General features: G+C 37.3%; 2 protein-coding genes across 2 annotated transcripts; one reads left to right on the top strand and one right to left on the bottom strand.

Moving 5' to 3' along the window:
• Positions 1-383: 383 nt before the first annotated feature.
• On the top strand, positions 384-843 carry LOC112088132 (uncharacterized protein At4g04775-like). The gene is made up of 2 exons (XM_024158289.1): positions 384-569; positions 661-843. Exons 1-2 carry the CDS (start codon positions 384-386, stop codon positions 841-843), a joined length of 369 nt encoding a protein of 122 aa, XP_024014057.1.
• Positions 844-3030: 2187 nt separating this feature from the next.
• LOC18022380 (sulfite exporter TauE/SafE family protein 3) lies at positions 3031-6541 on the bottom strand. Its single transcript, XM_006405188.2, has 12 exons — positions 5985-6541; positions 5687-5846; positions 5404-5604; positions 5262-5326; positions 4920-4947; positions 4724-4803; positions 4555-4641; positions 4413-4463; positions 4106-4327; positions 3916-4009; positions 3684-3824; positions 3031-3392 (listed from the first exon to the last, which is right to left on the bottom strand). Exons 1-12 carry the CDS (start codon positions 6204-6206, stop codon positions 3307-3309), a joined length of 1437 nt encoding a protein of 478 aa, XP_006405251.1. The 5' UTR covers positions 6207-6541; the 3' UTR covers positions 3031-3306.
• Between the last annotated feature and the right edge of the window lie 8908 nt (positions 6542-15449).

Here is a 15449-nt window from a genome sequence, read left to right as displayed (position 1 = left end):
TATTATCCATTTATAAATAGCTTTCATAAATGTATAGTTATGTGGACAACTATAAAATATTGATTTATGTCCTAAGACAATTGGGAAAACCAAAATGGACAACTACTAACAATTTTAGACAACAGGACGCGTAAGTACAACTATGTGGTATTTTTTAATTTTTGCGACTTGAAGCACATGTTTATTTGATTTTTGCGGCGCCGGCGTATATGTTAAAATTCAGATGTTTAATGTTTTATTCTGTCCCAGAGGAAGAAACGTTGTGTTTTGATAATTTCACTTCTGTACTATAAAAGGCAGCGAATCAATTATTTAATATATTCCCATTTCTCTTAATTACTAGTTTCCCCAAAATCAAAAATCTAGGGTTTCCGCCAAACAAGATGCCGAGTTACAGTTCAGGCTCCTCTTCTTCCATACACTCGATCAACAGCTCTTACTTCCAAGCTGATGGAGATTGGGGTAAGCGAGAAACGTGTTGGTGTGGCCGTCTTATAGTTATTAGGGAATCGAAGTCTGAAGCTACACGAGGGAGGAAAATGTACACCTGTCCAGATTGGACGATTGAGGTAAATATGTTATTCATTTTGTTTTGGGATTAGGGATTTTCTTTCAATATAGCTGAATCTGTTTTTTATTTTGTGCTTTATTTCGTATAAGGGACCTAGTCAGAATCATGACCACATATGGGAATGGTGGGATGACGCTGTTACAGAAGAACTATCGTGCCTGAAAATTCGAATTGTTAATGTCAATTCTAGGATGCAATGCATGCACAACATGGGAGTTGTGCGAATTGCCTTCACGAGACTACCTCGCTTGAGACACATGGTTCCGAAATAAGGCAACTAAGAGAGCTCCTGGCTGGGTCGGAAAGGGAGATTGAAAGGATGAAGGAATTGATTGCCAACCGAGGTGATGTATATATGATAATTGTATTTTTTTCTGGTGTTTGCTGCGGTTTCTAAATTTTTAAGTAGAAGTCTGTAATCATAATTTAATGCTGTGTTGTTCTTATGTCTTAAAGTAGAAGTCTGATCCTCTTATGTGTTGTGTTGTTCGGATACATTTGATATAATTATTATGTGTTTGTTGTTCTACTCGTCTCAATTTCGAATAAAAATGTTATCCCAATTGTCCATATATCCAAAAACAAATACAACATGACAATGTTGTCTCAGTTGTCCATATGTCCAAATACAAATACAACATGATAATGTTGTCCCAGTTGTCCACATATTACAAAAACCGAACATTATTGTCTCAGTTGTCCATATCTTACCTACAACTAAGACAATGTTGTCCCAGTTGTCCATTACCTAAAACCAAAAAATGTTGTCCCAGTTGTCCACATATTACCTAAAACCGAATAAATGTTGTCCCAGTTGTCCACATACCAATCAAATTTTTATCTACCTAAGTTGTCACAGTTGTCCAAATACTACTACACCTACATTTCCCGATACTATCTTCTCATAACCTAACCTGTAATAAATTTGACCCAATTGGGAATCTTATACATATCTCTTGCATTTTTTCCTCTTGATTTTGTTCCTCTTGGTTTTCTTTCTCTTGATTTTCTTCCCCTTGATTTTGTTCCTCTTGGTTTTCTTTTTCTTGTGCTTCATCCTCCTCCTCTTGCACTTATTTCTCCTGCGCTTCATCTTCAGGCGCATGAGCCTCTCGCACTTTGTCTTCTTCCGCTTCATCCTCCTCTTCCACTTCTTTCTCTTCCGGGTCTTTCTCTTGCACTTCTTCCTCTTCATTTTCCTTCTCGTTTTCCTTCTCTTATGCTACATCCTCTCGCGCTTCATCCCGCCATGCTTCTTCCCCGTCACCACCATTTAGCATCGGAGGATTTGATTCTGTGGGTGTGGACGCTGCTGCTTTGGGGATTGGATTGGTCACTTCAGCATTCTCAATTTCAGCAGGATTTTCTGGGTTTTTGATTTCCAGCGGGTTTCCTACTTGCGCCGGAGTTTCTGGATTTTTGTTTTTTGCCGGGTTTTCAACTTGCGCCAGAGTTTTTGGGTTTGCATTATCCACCAGGTTTTCGACTTCCGCTGGTGCTCCGACTTGAGTAGACTCATACACCTTGCCATCTTTTCTCACCTTTGCCATATGGAGAAATCTCATGGAAGAATGACTATTAGGGCTTGTCGGATTCGCGATTCCTGATCAGGATCTAGTCGCTCGCCGGAAAAAGGAGATTAAGGCTAAAACGGTTTCAAAGGAAGAAAGAGGAAGTTGAGAAAGTGAGTTCCTTTTTTTGGAGATTCTGGGGAGTAGGAAGAAGAATAAAAGAAGAAGAATAAAAGGAGAAGAAAAGGAAAATGAAAAGAACACTGTTCCATTTTCTTTAATTAAAAAAACTTAATAAATATAAATGGGTAGGATTATCGGATTAATCTAAAATCGGATGAAGTTACTCTGATTTTATTGTAATTAAAACGAAATGTAAGGGAGAAGGTAGGGTTTTCGATATTAAAAAAAAATCAAAACTAAAATAATTATTAGATTATGGCATTCCATTGTACCTCTGTTCTTTTCATAAACGCTGCGTCAGCAATCAGTTACAATAATTATTAGTTGCTTTTCATCCAAGTAGGTGGAGACTACCACCGGCATCCCGTTTAAAAGTAGCCGCAGCGACTATCAGGTTTGACGCTGTATTTTCCTAGCGTCGCCAACGACACCGGCGTCATCTTTAAAAACAATCGCAGCGTCGCATACATGTGAAGACGGACGACATTTTTAAACTCTCCACAGTGTATTTTTTGGTCGCAGATCGCTGACGCAGCGTTTATAAAAAGAACAGGGCCTGTTTTCTACATTGTGGAATTTCAGCCACTTGCTCAAGTCAGTTTTGTACTAAATTTAGGCTTGAAAAATAGAATGTGAACGAAAACTTCATTCATTACTGTGTATGTTAGTATATAATAATTCGTAATATTCCAAAATGATTAAATGTTTTAGTATGTTGCCATTAATATATTAATATAAAATTAGGGATGAGATTAACAACATTCCTTGAAAAAATATTAATATACGCGTAAATATAATATTTTAAACAAACATACATTGTATAAGAATACATTAAACCCGCGCTTTAATCCCTAGTCTAAAGAAATGACACAAAATCAGAAGACCATAAGTCTTGCCATCAAAATAATGAATGAGAAACTTTACAGGTTAATAAGTTACTGAGTACAGCCGATTTGGCTTCAGTAAAAAAGATAAAAAGCCCGAGATTATTGTCTCCGACATGATCCAAGTATCGTAACTTGAGCCAAATTCTTTAAACGTTTAACCACTGTACTTGCAGAGGTTTTCGAAACCCATGTACTCGTGCCGTTGGTATTTGCCGATCATGTTCACTATTCCCACGCCACCTAAGAACAAATGATATCTAAAATTGAACATCTTCCAAAGATGATTAAAAGATGCTGCGCAAAAGCTACGAATCAAAGCAAATACTAAAAACTAATATATGCTAAATAAAAAGATCTATCTCGCTCCCTTTGGTTATCTACTAGGCCACCACCTCTTTGGTTATCTACTAGTTTGTAGCTTAGGAATTAGGATGATTGAGTGTGTAGGAAGGTAGTGTGACTCACAGACACGCACAAGTTAGCAAGATAAGGAAGAGAAATATAGTTTTAGGTGAGAAAGAGGTCACGTACCAAGCGATATCGCGCTGATAAAAATCATGGAGGCAAGGATGAAGATGATGAGAGATGCTCGACCAAGAACTGTAATCAGTCTTCTGATTACATGTTGTCCAACCAAAGCTGCAATTGTTGCCACTCCCACAAAGTAGAGAGCTGCACAAAAAGTAAGCAGATATTGGGAAGTTATCGATCCCGAGGGTAAGAAAAACAGCCTTATATCAAAAGCAATGACAAAGCAACTCACCATATGGAACAGGGAATCGTTTGAGAAGATAGTATTCTACAACAGACATTGATGAAGAGAAAGTCATTGCAAATGTGGCTGTGGCACTTGAAACCTACAAAAAATAAAAATAAAATAACATGAACAAGTGATTCTTGATTATAATGTTCTTTATGAAGTATAATATTTGCAGAGCTTAGTAGATTCTTACCTGCGGCGGAACACCTAGCTCCAAAAACAATGGACCCATGATGAAACCTCCACCTAAACCAAGTAAACCACCGACTATTCCCGCCAATACGCCAAAAGTACAGTAAAGAAGAAGCTGACCAACGGTAAAATTCGAGTCTCCTTGTCCATTAGATGCAATGATTCTTCTACCTTGGTACAAAGCTACTGCCTCATAGCCTGATACACCAACTGCAACCGGTATCTGCATGATGGTACGAAATCGTAAGCATCTATAAGCATTAATCTTGGATCTATCAGCAAAAACGAGATTGTAATTGACTCTATACCTGTAACAAGTTTATGACCCAATATGCTACTGAACAAGTAGCCAGATTTTGCTGTTTCCATGAAAAAAAAAACATGAAAAAGTATCAATAAAGGTTGAACATGACTAATATGCTCAATCGATAGATATGTATGTGCATTGACCTTTGTTATCTGCAGTGCCAGGAAAACAACCCAGACAAAAACCAGAAGCCCCAGTTCCTTCCAGTATACATTTTCAATAATACTAACCTGCATTACATTAAATTGGTTACATTTTGACAAAACTTGCAAACATAGAAACCAACGGTAACGTGAAGAGAATGGGACTTACTTCTTCTTTCTTGTTGTTTCTATTGTTGGTGCTCGGAGCTGCGGGAAGAGGCATGTACTCAACTTCTGTCCCAGATACACCTGATGAAAAGTTGGATTATATGAGCTTTTGTTTTTTTCTTCTAATAAAGCAAAACAAGGTTGTCAAATGGTGGTCGCTGAAAAAATGTTAAAACCTCAACAAAAATCCAACTCACCATTCGACTCTAAACGCTTAGCAGCTTCCTGCAGAACAGAACAGAATAAAAGTTTTGATGGTTATTGTACTGTCTAGCTAAGATATTGTGTATGCATTCAACTAGAGGTCCATTGGAAGAGGGCGAAAGTTCATAAAACCAATATCCTAGAATGGACATCAAAGTATACTTCATGCCAAAATTAGAAAGAGGCACCTTGCAAGAAATTAGCTATATCTTAGTATGTACTGTCTAACACTAAAATGATACGCTACTGGTATCAACTAGAGGAGGCTGAAAGACTATACAAAAATATATTACAAAAACCAAAAATTGGTGCCTTGCAAGATGTTAGAGATGTACCTGTTTCTCTATAGTTTCCTTCTTCCAAGTTTCAGAGCCTTTCAAAAACGCTTTTGTTGATGTGCCTGCATAAATTGATAAAAAGAATGGTCATTCCAAGTCTAACACTGATGCGAAAAAAGCCATACATTTTGAGTCTTACCTAGAAAGAGGATGATGAGTAGAACAGTGACCATCCAATCTGGAAAAATCACATTGAAAGCAACCCCAACGCTGATTCCGAGCATTAGCATCGGTTGGATCAGGAGTGCGAGATCATAGTCAATAATGGGCATATCAAGCGTAGGATGCCTCAGTCTAAGATTGTAATACACAGTTGACACAGAAGCACCCATGATCATGCCTATAAAAATGTATCATATCATATAAACAAAAATGTTTACACCAAAGAGAAAATGTAGAATGTTACTCATGATACTTCTTACATTTTGACATCGCTGTAGCGGATTTTGGATCAAAGCCAATAATTAAACTGAGCATTGGCACGAAAATCCCACCTCCACCAACACCTCCTACGCTACCAAACGCAGCACCAAAGAATCCAACGAGAGTGCCGAGAACGATTTGCCAGTTAAACTCAAATTCCTGAAATTTTGATTTTTGTAATTCCGAATCAGAGTTGATATATCAAAGAGATGATAGCCACGCACAACTTTCGCATCAGAGTATTGATTATGAAAAATAATCAGTTAGCGAATAAGGCTTTAAGTTTCTGTAACTTACGGGCCAGACATGATGATAACCTGTTTGATCAGATTCCCATAGAAAATTCGCTGCTCTGAGGAAGAAACTGGGCTCGTCACTTTCTCGCGTTTGTGAATAAAACTTGAGAGATTTTCCTTTAAAGCTCCTCTCAGCGGAAACGAAGGCAAAAGCTAGAGCGAGATTGAGAAAGAGAACGATTAACGATCTCAGACTACGACGATTAGATCTAAGTTCCGCCATTGTAATCCGAGAAAATCACAGCAACTTCAAGACGATAAATCGATCATGTGAATACGAGAGGAACAAAAGAGGAGACAGGAAGGAGAAGAAAGTAAGAAATTCAAAGGGAGAACGTGTCGGTTCTTCGATCCAATTAGTTTGCAAGGCAGATTCGGATTCAGGCGTCAGGTGGACAAATTTCTTCTCGGGAAAATATCAGCGAAAGAGACAGAAAAATGTGATTCGAGGAAGAAGATTTAAATATGTTAAAAGATGGAAAATTCGAATTTCGTGTAAGTGAGAGAGATCGATGGAGAATTGGAGATGAATGCCAAGTAGACGAATTCCCTATGTTGTTTTTTTAATCTTTTTTGTAATCTATCTGTTTTTTTTTTAGTTCCACTTGACTATTTGTGGAACCTGATGTGTTAAGTCAAATCAATTTAAAGCGTGCTAGCTGTTTTTCTTTTAAGACAAGATAAGGTTGTTGTCATTAATGACGCCAGATTAGAGATCGTGTAATAAAAATGTTCTTCTATATTTGATGTCATTTCGATAATAGATAAGGTACTGCACCGCACGTATATGCACGAGAGGATTGGTCAGTATTACAAAATTTGTAATATACATACTTATATATAGGTATATGCGGGTATCAATCCATACATACTGTATATAAGTATGTGAGAGAATGATACGAATTTTTTTTTAAATATAAATATTATATAAATTTACCATCCAAACCGGTGATCAACCGGATTTACAATCGAATTAAACCAAAAGTATAAAATCAATCCAAACTCAAAACCTAATTTTTTATTTGACCTACAAATAAAGCGGCACAAAGATAAATTACGGGTCGCTAAGCCCACAACCACCATCGCATGTGCAGAATCACCAACTCCCACTAATTCTTTATAACGTACAATGCTTTCCCATCGAATTACTTTTTCGATTCTGCTGCGTAATGCGTCTTGTAGCAGCATTAGTAAACCCATGACTCATTTCCTCTGATCTCCTTCGGTCGTCCTCTAGCATCACAGACCTGCAGAGTAGTCGATAATCAGCTTTCTTTTGATCTCCACCGCCATCCTCTAGCAGTAAGGATCAACGGAATAGTCGCGAGTCGGATCCACCTCTGCCACACTCAACACCGCTCTGCTTTGAGGAGGCAATTGCTCCACGCCTCGCACTGCTGGAGAAGAATAGATCTAGCCTCTTGATTCACTTCGAATTATCGGCCAAATAAAGAGCAAAAACCTAATAGCTCGACGTTAGCAACTGTCGCCGAGCCTACAACAGATCCACAAGAGCACCGCTGAGACAAACCTCCATGAGTCACCACCGGCGGAAAGCCCTCGCCGAGTCGAGACACCAGATCTTCTCAACTCGCCTGCAGAAACCAGAGAGAGAGAGAGATTGGGCTCGACACAGCCCACCAGCGGAGTAGGTGGCAACACCGGCCAACAGAGGCGACGCTAACGCACCACCTTCACTGGACTCCAACGACACCGTTGAGGGAAAGGCCATCTCAAAAACCCAACAAGTAGCACTTTGACCAAAACGAGACACTAGGAAAAAAAAGAGGAAAGGGACAAGGGAGAGGGCCCTCCCCGATGGTGGCGAGGAGCGCCGGCCGCCAGAGAGCCAGATCGGCGCTGGCGGCTGAAAAGTTTTTAGGGCGAATTTCTCTTGTTTAAAATGCAACTCGTTCTCAAAACCATTGAATAATACAAAATTTTAAATATACTTATCATACATATGAAATTATATATAAATATATATAACTATAACTATATACATATTTATTGGTATATTCATGTTGTCGATGGAGAAAATATAACATATCTATATCTATTCTATTAAAACAAAAATATTTTTAGTGCTTTGTTTTTAAACAACTAATTTTTTTTAACTAAATCTGTTTAGAATTATACATCTTACCCAACAAAATCACTTTTGTTAGATATTTATGATTGTCAACAAAAAAACTTTTATGATTGTCAACAAAGAAACTTTCAATTAATTATTTCCATTATTTTCAAACAGATTTTGTTAGGTATTATAACTAATTATAAAAAAATATCAAAATAAATGGAAGATTACAAATAGTTTAGAGAAGATGACATCAAATCCATGAAATCTCGCTACATCTCAGAATATTCTCACAATTTCACAAAAATATATCAATATAAGTTACCATTTTCTATACATCAAATCTATACGAAAATCTCCATATCAAATCTTATCATTGAAAACATATTTAACGTAAAATCTATATATATCAGAGATCATTTAATATTTTTTCCACCACTCAGACCATCATTAAGGGAGTCTTTTAATGGGTTTCTTCAAATATTTTAATAATAAAAGTTGAGAAAGTTGAGACCATCATTAACGGGGTCTTTTAATGGGTCTCTTCAAATATTAATAATAAAAGTTGAGAAAGTTGGGCTTACATTGTAAAAACGTCTCTTATCTGGCGACGGGGAGAAACGTCTCTTGGGCCAGATATCATGTGTCTAGAGGTCAAAAAATATGGGGAAAATATAATTATTTTGCTTGGGCTTTTTTTTTTCAATTCTTTGATGAGTTTCTGCATTGCACCATACAAATTGTATAAGTCTCATAAGCAAGTCTCTAATTCAATTATAATATTAAAATACTGAATAAGAGACCATGAGAGTTTTTGGGTTGCTGATGCTCTCAACGAGAATTAATCTTAGATCACTCACATAGCCAAAAAAATTGGTTTCTTCGACAGCAATCATGTTCACCTTACAAGACAAGCTGGAGAAATCAGGTGAAAGTTCTTTATTCCTGGAAACAATACACTGCGCAATTTGGAGAAACATTTGAACTCATATTAGCTGATGTGCTTGTACTAAAACAGAACCACTAACGTTTTATTTCTACAATATTTTGATCATCATTTTCATTTCAAAGCTAATCTTCTTTATCTTTTGTAGGGTGTTAAGATTCATTATTCATGTAAGAAAACATGGCTCAAACTGTTGAATAAGAACTTCTTATTGGATCATGGAAAGTTATTGAGAACTTCTCTTTAACTCCAGCCAATGGGAATTTCAGACTTACTACTCATGTTTACAAGATCGCTTTTGTGAGCACCACTTCTGTCTCTCGATACTTGATCAAATTGGAAGACAACTTTCTGTCATTGACCAGATTTACCCAGATTACAAGTGGAAATCTGAAAACTCAATTTTTGATTGGTAAGTTAATGTTAACTTCATATATTTGATCGTGAATATGAAATGACTTCTTAAGATGTAATATGTTATATGTTCGTAAGTATAAAATGTTCTCAATAACTTCCTAATGATCGTGACTATGAGTTCAAAAGGTAGGCTTTGATGTCGCTTTTTTGTTATACATATATTATAGGTGAAGTGTTGGACATGAAGGAACTTGAAACTGTTCAAAGTGGGTGGTAAAGACAGGAAGAAAGTTGAGTTTTACCTAAGAGACACTAAGTTCTAGACTGGAAAAAGATGTAAGGTTTGTTACATTTATAAACTCTCTACAAAACTTTTTTTTTTTTGGTTTAGGGATGAACGTCTATCATGTTATCTATAGGGTAAATTTGCTGATCAAATTACTACACTTTGCCAAAAAGCTGGTGAACAACCAGTAATTTGTTTACTAAGGTTTGGCAAAATCATTTTCTACCAAGGTTAGTAAACAAGAACCAAATTTAATGTTACAATGAAGGCCCAAGACATGAATCAAACTGTATGGGCCGAATCGTATGGTTACAATGAAGGCTCAAAAAATATCTAGACTCAGCAGCCCATGAAGAAAAGAAGAGAAGGTGGCTAATAAATTCAATTTGGGTTTAGGCGCCAAAGGGAGGTATCACATGTGCTTGGAAGCAAGATATCTTGCAAGGAGTCACATGTGAGTGTAAAAGTGACCTAGGAGAGGTCACTATCACTCTAAGAAGGTGCCCATAGCTGTTGGAGACAAAAGTCACATGTTCACTTAATTTAAATTCAAAATAAGGACCTGTCACTTTCACCATTTAAACCAGAGACTCTCTCTCTCTTTATGTCACTCTCGATCTTGTAAAATGTGCTAGGGCTTCCACAACTTCGTTGTCTCTATATATAGACACACCAATAATATAGACAAGTTCTTTGTCTCTTCATTTCGTGTTGCTCTTTCTCTTCTTCTTATGCTTAATCAATAATCATAATGTAGTGAGTTTAGTGAGCCACGGTTTAGAGGATGCATTAAGGCAGCCTAATACTTGTAAAAATCACATAAACTCTTCTTTATTCTCTCCTTAATCTCTAGCTTACTGATTCAAAATTTTTCTTTCTCTAAGTACACAAACTCTAAGTGTTGTGTTACTTAACTAGAGTATTTTTCCCTTGTTAAGATCGATTCTCTCCATCACAAGTTGATTGGTTCCTCACTATTGAGATCGAGTTCTTAATGTGGGTTAAGTGGTTTCATTCATCAAGTGAATGCCTTTGTCTCATAAATCCCAACATAAAGCTCCTAAAAAGAATCGTAAGAGTGAACAAGATTCATGTAAGTTGTTGAAATAATTATAACTTTTTTTCTAACACATTTAAATGCTGAATGAAAACTTCAAATCAAAATTAATCACATGTTTTTCTTATATAGCAAAACAGAACAGCTTTAAAGGATTGACCACTACACAGATAAATGGTTTTAGAGATTTCAGAAGGCAATCTAACAATGTACTTAATGACATTACAAACTTACCATCAAGTTCAGCAAGACCTACTCGAAATTCTAGATCAGAGCAAGCTGCATTTGTCAATGAACATTAAGAGGTGCTACAATCACAAAAAGAAGGAAGTTACTGAAATTATGACTATAAAACAGAAGGTAAATTATTAAATCATGATTATACTAAAACCTGAATATAAATATGATCATTGAACTTAAATATTACTTGCAGAATCAATGGAAGAACATGATAAACAGGTATTTGACTGTAGTAGCCAAAGAAGTACAAATTATGAAACTGATTTATCAGAATCATCAATGTTGCGATAGAAACCAAGAATCGAACCCTATCCCTCTGCTCAATTCCTCACTAATCTCATTCGTCTATGAACTCCAATAAGAACAATCATGAGATTAAGCAAGATAGAAAGAAAGTAAAAGACAAACACGATTTGTTAACCCAGGGTTCGCCGAAGCTACGTCTCTGGGGCTTGTTTTCTCAAGCTAGCAAGAATTCCACTAGATCAAAAACGTACCAGATCCAGAGCAAGAAGAAGAATGATTCCCAACAACTCTGCAGAATCATCTCTCAGCTCACTTATACACATAGACTCATTTAGCTCCTTGGTTCAGAGATTGAACCAAGCTGATACACATGACAGTAACCGGTTCTAATCAAATTACTATGATCACCTAGTTAGAGCTTGTACCAAATCATAAACTAAAACTGGTTTTGACTAATATAAGTGACTGTGTCACATTTCAACAAACTCCACCTTGACACAAACATTTCCGAGTCTATCTCCTCAAGCCATTAAGCGTAGCCTCAAACTTCTGAACAAGAATCACCTTGGTAAGTATATCAGCATGATTCTTCGAAGTATGAATCTTCTGAACACTTATTTCTCCAAGTCAACTATATCATTTTCACTACCATGTGTTTTGTTCTTTTGTGATAGACATTATTCTTCGCTAGACAGATAACACTTTGTGATCACAATTCACAGCCACAACCTGCTGCTTGAAACCCATTTAATCTGCTAAGCCTTTCAGCCAAATACCCTCCTTAACTGCCTCCGTTAAGGCCACATATTCAGCCTCTGTAGTCGACAATGCTACAACCTGTTGTAATCCCGATCTCCAGCTGATCGTATTACCACCTGCAGTAAACACATAACCTGAAATCGACCTTCTTCAATCCAAATCTCCAACAAAATCTGAATCACTATAACCTCAACTTTGAAATCCCCTGAAGTCTTCCTGAAAACTAAACCTCTGTCCTGAGTCCTTTTAAAATACCTGAGAATCCACTGTACAGCCGTCCAATGAACTTTTCCTGGATTACTCATAAACCTGCTTACCAGACCAACAACATAAGCAAGATCTGGCCTGGTGCCCATTGCATACATAATGCTGCCAACAACACTTGAATAAGGAAATTCACTTCTCACTTCATCATCCTCTCCATTTCCTAATGAGGCACGCTTGAAATGTTCTCCTATAGGAGTTGATACAGACTTTGATTCATCCATCCTGAAAACTTGTAGAATCTTCTTTATGTAACCAGACTGAGAAAGTGTAAGTACTCCACCTATTCTATCTCTCTCTATATCCATACCTAAGATTTTGTTTTGCAGGATCTAAATATTTTATATCAAACTCACTACTCAGAAATTTCTTCACCTTAATGATCTCATACATCTCTTTAGAGGCTATCAACATGTCATCTACGTATTGAAGGAGATAGACACATACCTTGCCTCCAAGTTTCTTCAGATAAACGCACATATCAAATTTACTCTTAACAAATCCATGCTTCAACATGAACTGACCAAAGCACCTATTCCACTACCTCAAGGCTTGTTTCAAGCCATAACAGAGACTTACGAAGATGACAAACCTTTTCCTTCTGACCTTTGACCTCATATCCCTCCGGTTGATCCATGTAAATATCCTCTTCAATATTTCCATGTAGAAACACCGTGTTTGCATCTAGCTGCTCCAATTATAGATCCTCATTCATTGTCCTTGATAACATCATAAAAATCGAGACATGCTTAACCTCCGGTGAGAAGATTTCTTGATAATGTATACCCTCTCTCTGAGCATAGCCTTTGGCAACTAACCTTGCCTTATATCTGGGAGCCTCAACACTAGGAATCCCAGGCTTGAGTTTATAAACCCACTTACAGCCTATCACCTTGTGATTCTCTGGTGCATCTTCCAAGAGTAGTCATCTATACTGCTTCATTGAGAAAAAAAAATGGACATTAGGAGAACCCCATAAGTCCGCATGAACGTATTTGAGAACCTCCTCTGTACTTCCCAATGCTGAAACTCAGCTTCTTATTCTTCCCCACCACGCAGATTTCACAGAACTCCATGTTCCCGATTCTCTTCTTGTTAAGAACACCCTTCTCAACCAAAATCTTCAGATTCTTCATATTCATGTGGCCTAATCTGCTATGCCATAACACAGTCTCATCTTTAGACATAGCAGTATAGACTCCTGCGTTAAGCTTCCGGTAAGGGTGCCCTGCAGTGCAACTTTACCATTTTTGAAGAACTTTGTCTTCCCATCACCACCTTCATGTGTGAAACCCTGCAAATCAAGAGTAGAAACAGAAATTAGATTTCTTTTAAGATTAGGAACATATCAGACGTTTTTCAGCTGCGTGACTAATCCTCCGGTTGCCTTGATCTTGATGGAACCAACTCCTTGAACCGTGACAGCTCTATCATCAGCAAGAAGAACTTGACCACCCGAGATATCTGTGAAGAAAGAAAGAAAGAAGGGCATGTAAAGAAAGATTGATTTGAACCAGACTTAGACCTGTAAGAAAGAAGGGAATCTACAGTTCCAGTATGTGACCTTTAAACCAGACTGAGACCTTGATCTATTCTTTCCTTTACCACCATGTGACTCTCTCTTCTCGGATCTTCCTCAAGCAGTGTACGCTTCACCGCTCTTCTGAGAAACATTGAGTTGCTTTGCTTCTCTCAGTTCCTTCTCCTTTGACTTTGCACAATCACAAATGTTTTCCAGAGAAAGAATTTCTTTACCGTACTTTAGTGTTTCATTTAAACTATTGTACTGCAGAGGCAAAGAATTCAACATTAGAATAGCTTGAACTTCTTCAGAGACCGAAACATCAACACTATTCAAAGCAGAAAACATCTTCAAGAAATCGTCTATATTCTTATCCATAAACTTAGATTCATCCATCTTGAAGGTGTAGAAATCGTGCTGTAGATGAATCTGATTAGGTTGAGAACTAGAATTGTATAACCTTTCAAGACCTGACCAGATCGATGCAGCTGATTTACAGTCTTTGAGTTTTCACAGCACGTGATCCCCAAGATTCAGAATCAGAATATTGATGTGTCTACTGCGTGAGGGAACAAGTTTTACCCTTAATAAAAACAAATGAAAGCCGTAAGTGCACAGCTAATCAATTGTAGTACTTAGGGATCGAATCCACAGAGATTTGTGTGTGTGGTATTCTCCTACGATTTCTAACTTTATGTCTAGACTAGATATGTTTTAGGGGTTGGTTGTTTGTCACGGATTAAACTAAAACTAAAGAAAGCAAATAAAGCTATCCTAAAAAGCAAGTAGAAAATCGAATGAAAGCAAATGAAACAAGCAAAATATTGAACTAAAGCAAATAAAATGCAGATCTAAAAGAACAAGTAAAAATCAATCGGTTTGTAAACTATGGCTAAAAACGCTGAGCTTTCGGGAACTCTTCAGGGATCATAATCGGTTTCAACACTAGGGATTATAGATTGGGATTGACGGATATCAAAATATAGGGTTATAGAGCTAGAGTTCGGCGGTATGACTATGTCACCGTCGTGATCATAACCAACTGTTTCTCGCAACCCTGACCAGTAGGTTTCCACTCTGGCCCTGGAAGGGAGAGAACATAAGAGCTGTACAGGACTCGTCAGTACTCACGATTTTGCCGCAGGTAGGTTTCCACTCTTATGGAAAAATTGCCTATTTCATTCTAGGTCGGATACTTAATGAATACTTTCGCAACACTAACTATCTAGATCACATACGAGGTGATCAATCAAAAATACATGCATTAAGGATGAGGATAAACAGAGAACATAGTTAAAATCCCAGATCTATAAACCTAGATGTCTTAATCGATTATGAGAGCCCCTTTTGGGAACCCTAAGCCTAACTCGGGATCTACTCAGACATGGCTGAGCTCGACATCATCATTGGTTTTAATAAAATCAATCAAAAACAAAAAGTAAAGAGATGAACGAAAGCTTCTCTATTGATGAACTCAGAGTTAAACAATCTTTTCTAAATATCGCATAAAACGGTTGAAGAAAAAGGGTTTTTCTGTAAAAGTATGAAAATGATGTCTAAAAACGACCTAAATGACAAGTATTTATAGTCTCAATACTCCATGGTCTCTAGGGTTCCGGAATTGAGACTGGGAAATAACTTGGGCTTCAGAAATGGGTTTTTTAGGTCGGAGATGCCTGGCCGCGGTCGCGTGTGTTGCGACTGTGGTAGAT

The sequence above is a fragment of the Eutrema salsugineum genome, unplaced genomic scaffold (genome assembly GCF_000478725.1).
Source record: "Eutrema salsugineum unplaced genomic scaffold, Eutsalg1_0 scaffold_15, whole genome shotgun sequence".
In the NCBI taxonomy this organism is placed as follows: domain Eukaryota; kingdom Viridiplantae; phylum Streptophyta; class Magnoliopsida; order Brassicales; family Brassicaceae; genus Eutrema; species Eutrema salsugineum.
Note: the sequence above shows the minus strand (reverse complement) of the source record. Positions and strands in the feature narration are given on the sequence as shown.